The sequence below is a fragment of the Glycine soja genome, chromosome 3 (genome assembly GCF_004193775.1).
Source record: "Glycine soja cultivar W05 chromosome 3, ASM419377v2, whole genome shotgun sequence".
NCBI classification, from domain to species: domain Eukaryota; kingdom Viridiplantae; phylum Streptophyta; class Magnoliopsida; order Fabales; family Fabaceae; genus Glycine; species Glycine soja.
Window position 1 is genome coordinate 36,426,172 of NC_041004.1, and position 6,000 is coordinate 36,432,171.

General features: G+C 33.5%; 1 protein-coding gene across 1 annotated transcript; it reads left to right on the forward strand.

Annotated features, from left to right (window-relative positions):
* Positions 1-371: 371 nt before the first annotated feature.
* On the forward strand, positions 372-4,812 carry LOC114406659 (haloacid dehalogenase-like hydrolase domain-containing protein 3). The gene is made up of 6 exons (XM_028369425.1): positions 372-776; positions 875-981; positions 2,669-2,777; positions 2,897-3,058; positions 3,889-4,062; positions 4,605-4,812. Exons 1-6 carry the CDS (start codon positions 543-545, stop codon positions 4,632-4,634), a joined length of 816 nt encoding a protein of 271 aa, XP_028225226.1. The 5' UTR covers positions 372-542; the 3' UTR covers positions 4,635-4,812.
* The last annotated feature ends 1,188 nt before the right edge of the window (positions 4,813-6,000 follow it).

The window sequence follows — 6,000 nt, forward strand, 5'->3', positions numbered from 1 at the left end:
ATAGAGATAAATAAAATAAAAATACAACAATTAAAAAACGGAGAAATATGAATTTATAAGCATTGAATGCCAACGCCCCCATTGACCAGTTCCAAGAAGATGAAAACGAATCGGTAAATGCTAATTAAGCAGCTTCCAAAAACTAGAATTATGAATAAGAGCCAAGACGAACAAAGTTTCTCCACAAGAATGAATGCATGTTTGAATTTGTTGGTGACTGGGAGCCATAGATACTTATACTTTTCTAAATATTTAATAAATTTTAAGATATGCTTTAATTTTGATAAATTTTAAATTCAATTCATCTAAACTTTTTTTTTAATAAAAAAAATTAATAAAAGCAGAGTCAAGTCCCGGGGGCATTTTCGGCAACAAAGTCAAAATCACACTTCCTTTGGTTCCTACTTCCCTGTTTTGTATTTTCCACATACTAAGGACCCTTTCTCTATTCTCTATTCTCTTCTGCATCACCATTTCACCACTGAGAGAACAACACAACACATCAAACGAGCCTCTCGGTTTCCAATGTGAAGAGAGCCAACATGGCTACAATCGCTGCCAGGATTCTCGGTTCCAACTCAAGGCCAGCGGTCGCGCTCCGCCGCTTGCGGTGGCCGGCGTACTCCTCCGCCTCCGCGGTGGTGGCGGAGCCGGAGACCACGGAGGTGAAGGACTACGCCGATTACCGCCGCTCCCTGTACGGACAGATCACGCACAAGGCGCTCCTCGTCGACGCCGTTGGCACGCTCGTTCTCCCCTCGCAGCCCATGGCTCAGGTGCGTGCTTCGATGTGCGCGCCACGTGAAACTGAAACTAATTCTGTTTAAAAACGGCGTCGTTTACGTTTTTTGTTTTTTGCTTTTTTTTTTGGTAGATATATAGAAAGATTGGAGAGAAGTATGGAGTGGAGTATTCGGAAGATGAGATACTGTTCAGATATAGAAGAGCGTATGGTCAGCCTTGGGGAAAATCTCGTCTCAGGTTTGTTTTTGCTTTTGCTTAAATTTTTTTTGCAGAACATGTATTGTACGAATATGTTTATGCCAGAAGCAGTCTTTAATCTTTGTCGGATTATAATCATTAATTTTAGTTTTTTTATTATTATTAGAAAAATTACTGCATTCTAAAATAGTTTTATCTTATTATTCAATATATACGTAAGATTCTTGATTTTATGGTAATCAGCCGAATTGGACTCGAATCTTTTAAACAATGTTTTTGATTCGAGCCTTACGGGTAAACAAAAATGATTGAGAGGATAAATCTTATTAAAAATGGTTAGACAGATTGGAGAGATTAGTTATTTATAAAATCAGTAGATATTTTGTAATAATAATTTAGTTACTCAAAAAAATATTAGTTAGTATTACTATTATCAAGGTTTTAAATATTAGTTGCGGAGGCGGTTTTGTCATGCTTATTGATATTACCAAAATAGTGGAAAAATGCAGTCGATGCGACTACAATTGTTGACTTGTTGTGGTTGCAAACACTTGAAAAACCTTACCGTTGTGGCTAAAATTACGGTCACATACTGTTTTTAAAATATTGATTGTTATTTTAAATTTGGATTTTCATATATGGTTATGAGTTTCTTGGTTTGTTTATTTATTGATGTTGATATTGATATTAATATTGGATGTTGCTTTTGTGTAGGCGTTTATTAATTATCATGAATGACTTTCATGGGATTGGAAATTTCCTAGTTTGGATCTTTTTGTATGTCTATCTTAAAAAATGAAGAAGAAAAAGAAGAGTAGTTAGAGATTTCGTATCAGCTGGTTTTGCCTAGTGAACTAGATTTTCTTTATGGGGTCCGTTGTGTGAATAAGTGGTTCATTTCTTCAAACCTATCGCTGACTACTCCATCATATGTCTAATGAGTAATTGTACTATTGCAGACGCTAATAGTAATTACTAAAAACTCAAGACAGCATTACATTAAAATAACTTCAGCTAGGACTTTGTTATCTTTTTATGTTGATATTTTTATGTATCTTGAGTTCCTAATGGTTGGACTTGTAATATGCAAGAGTTGCTCTTGTCTAGTTAGTTAGAAAGTCTTGGAGACAAGAACTGGTAATTCACACATAAATGTTGGCAAGGGATTTTATATTGGTTTTGAGTGAAATGACAAGAACAATTTTTGATAGCTACATTCCTAATAGTAAATACATATTGCTTGTAGTGAATGATCTTTCTCAGTTACCTACTTGGCGAAAGAACTATGGAGTAAGTATTTTAATTAGTGAGAGTTTTTTTAGCACAATTCATATGAGCCATATTATCAAACTCCTATGTTCTGGGAGTAGAATTATGATTTGGTTGAGCAACACAACAAACATCATGCAGTTTGTATGCAGCTTTAAATAATCATGCTTATGTGTCTTTTAACTTTAAAGTTACTGTTTCCATATATACATCCTTTGTTATATGTCTCTTAAGAATACTTGAATAGTTTGCTGCCAGCCTCTAGGTCAAGACGAGTTTGTATTAAACAACAGCAGAAGGCTTATCCATTTTAGATATATTGATGAGTTTTACCTTGGCCTTCATATTGATTGCGACTAAATAAAAAAAAGTAATCTCTTACACATAGCTGTAGAGACACTATACTGCTTGTCAGATTTAGTATAATTAAGATTCCTTTTTTTCTTTTACATTGCAGATATGTTAATGATGGTAGGCCCTTTTGGCAATACATAGTTAGTTATTCTACTGGCTGCTCAGATCCTCAATACTTTGAAGAACTTTATAACTATTATACGACAGACAAGGTAGATTACTTATAATTACCATTTTCTAAAATGTATATACTATCTCTCTCTGTATTTTTTTATTTTTTTTTATAATTTGGGTAGTGTTTGATAGTTTTGGCTGTCTATCATCCATATAGGCATGGCACCTCAATGATCCTGGCGCAGAAGAAGTATTCAGAGCTCTTAGAAAATCAGGTGTGAAATTAGCTGTTGTGTCAAACTTTGACACTAGATTAAGACCTCTCCTGCGGGCATTAAATTGTGACAATTGGTTTGATGCAGTAGCAGTGTCAGCTGAGGTAAGCTAATTGCTCTTCTCTTAGCTTTTTGTTTGATCAGTTTGTGTTACTACTGGTTATTCTCTCCTCCCTCCTCCCTCCTCTCTCATCCATTGATGCATACAATTGTATTGATGCCATTCGCAATGGAGATGCATCATGAATGTGAGAAATCTTTAGAAGGGAAATAGTGGAAATAAACCTGAATCATTTATTGTCTCATTGAGTCACATCATGCAGGAACATGTTATGATAAAGAAAACAAATCAATGATATTGAAAGTGCAGAAATCTTTATTTATATAGTGTCATTTCTAAAATTTATCATTCCAGAAGTAAAAATAGACCCATTTTCAAGCTAATATTGTAGCATGTTCTAGAAGTAAGCTTCCCCAATCGCTTTGGATTAGGAAGCAACTCATCATGATTCTGGGCTTGAGAATCTTGTTACAGAGATTTTTGACCATTGAACAAAGCATACTTACATTTGAAACAATAAACTTACACGAGATAATATCAAGTAATGTGGCAAAGTTGAGTAAATTTGGTGAAAAATCAAATGGAAATTTTGATGGCTAAAATTTACTGGTAAAAACAAATGCTTTAGCACAAACCATATTTTTTATGGCATGTATTATAGTTGCCTTCATCAATTTTAAAGAATTAGCAATTATCCTTTGATCCTCGAGTGTTGACAATTATTTAGATTGTCAAGTTCTTGTATCTCGAATGCATTTGAGCATCCATGCATTGACATAGTGGTTAAGTTTGTCATGCATTAATCAAAAGTTCCGTACTTAACATGATTTTCCTTTTCTTGACCATAATTGATTTATAAACTTTTTCAATTAGGTTGCGGCGGAGAAACCAAATCCAACTATATTTCTCAAAGCATGTGAATTATTGGATGTAAAACCTGAGGATGCTGTTCATGTTGGGGATGACCGCAGAAATGATATATGGGGTGCCAGGGATGCTGGCTGTGATGCTTGGCTTTGGGGAAGCGATGTTCACTCCTTTAAGGAGGTATCTAAAATCTTCATCTCTTTTTAAAGTACAGAAATTTTATTGGTGAAAATATAAGGTCATTATAACTAGGGGAGAATAAATTATCATCCCAAACAAGGTACCTCCCTTGGTATTTAAAACCAGGATTCAGGGGTTGCTTGCTTTTGGGTGCCGTTTGCTCCTTCCCCTTAGATCCCTAAATCCCAATAGAGATCTTCCTAGTTACCCAAAAGCATAAAGGGGAAAGGTGATACCATTTCTTTTTACCTCCTGTTATGCTATGCCTTGTTGGTACTCTTGTAAATATAAGTAGTAAACTAAAATAAGAAATATAAAAGGTAATTGTCAACATTATGGCAGGTTCCAGTTTGTAACTTGAATGTAATCATGAATTTACGATAACCTTAACCTTGTATGAATATATCTTCTGCTGTTTTTAACTTTTTACCAGTATTATAACCGGTTCATTTTGATTTTAATATCTGCTATGTTTTTCATGCCAACTTAATGAGGTATCTCTCTATTCATGCTTGAAATGACTTGAAATTTTACTGATGCAGGTAGCACAGAGGATTGGGGTTCAGGTCTGAAAGATGATTTCTTTACAATAAGTTTGATGTTATGCGTGTATAGAGTCCTTTAGGCTTTAGCTTTAAGGCTGTACATGTTCTGCTCCTTTTTGCAATGTATGTATATATGTATGAAGAAGATGTGAGCCTGTAAAAACTATTAATAGTTGTAGGTAGGAGCTTTTATCTTTTCCATTGATCTGTGTTTTCCAAAATCTTTATCTTAAAATTATAAATAAAACAAATGAAAAAGAAAAAGAAAAAGAAATTGAATAAAACAGAAGTAAGCGTAGGAAGGAAATTTATGAACAAGTCATCCCTAACCATAACTTTTCACTTTATTCTTAGGCTATTACCTCATCTATTCTAATCAAAGATTGAAAAATAAAACAGTAATTATAGCTATATATACTTTTTTGGGGTACTTATAATCTTTTTATACCTGATATTGTTAGAATGACATAAAATTCTTGTATCAATTTTGTCGGGATATATTAAATTCGATTAAAAATGCTTTTCTGGTCTTCAAGTAAAAAATAATCCATTGAGAACAAGAGTAGTATGTCCATAGTCTCCCAACAATCATTCACGTCCTTTGAAGGTCTATGGCTTGTGGCACAATACTATTTGCTTGTTCAATAATGGGAGTCTCGTCAAGGTCTTGATAAGGAAATGGATTCATGTGGGTGTGTTTAGACAAACAAGGGTTTTTCCAAGTCAAACAGAGCCAATAGGGTCAGATTTTTGCTTAACGAGATAAGTCTGCATCCTTGATAATATAAAATATTTTGAAAAGTAGAATAATTCAATTGAAAGAAATCAAATTTTATTCATTTACAAGATTACTTGTCTGAATGATTAAACTCTGTAAAGTCTCATTTTTTATCCGCTTCCGTACTCTCAAAACATACCATCCTATGTAGATCGAAATCACTATAATTTCTTTAATATTTTAGTATCTTTATTGAATAAAACTAACTTGAAACCTTATGAGTTTTTATTGTTGATAGATTCTTTCTAAGAGATGTATCACAACAGCAGATACATGGAGGAGGATCAACTTACCAACATGGAGTGTGAAATCCTCAAAGGATTGGACTGAAAATTAAGTATTCCAACAACATACCTCTTTCTAGTAAGATACATTAAAAACTTTTGTTGTTTGATATAAAAGCAGGTCATTTTTTATCTCTGTTATTTTAGTTTTTGAAATCTTTTTTGAATCACAACACTAGGTCATGAGAACTAGTATGATTGGGATGTATATGAAATGTTCAAAATTAACATGTTTGATTGAATTTACTAGCATTTTAACCAGAAATAACAACTAACATTGGTTGATAAAAAAATTATAGTAACAATAAGAGTAATTAATATGAATCCCTAA

Excerpts from the sequence above, each read along its gene's own strand:
- LOC114406659 (XM_028369425.1), top strand. The coding sequence starts at position 543 with ATGGCTACAATCGCTGCCAGGATTCTCGGTTCCAACTCAAGGCCAGCG. Across the intron at positions 2,778-2,896 it reads ACTATTATACGACAGACAAG|GCATGGCACCTCAATGATCC; the intron begins GTAGATTACTTA and ends TCATCCATATAG. Across the intron at positions 4,063-4,604 it reads ATGTTCACTCCTTTAAGGAG|GTAGCACAGAGGATTGGGGT; the intron begins GTATCTAAAATC and ends TTACTGATGCAG.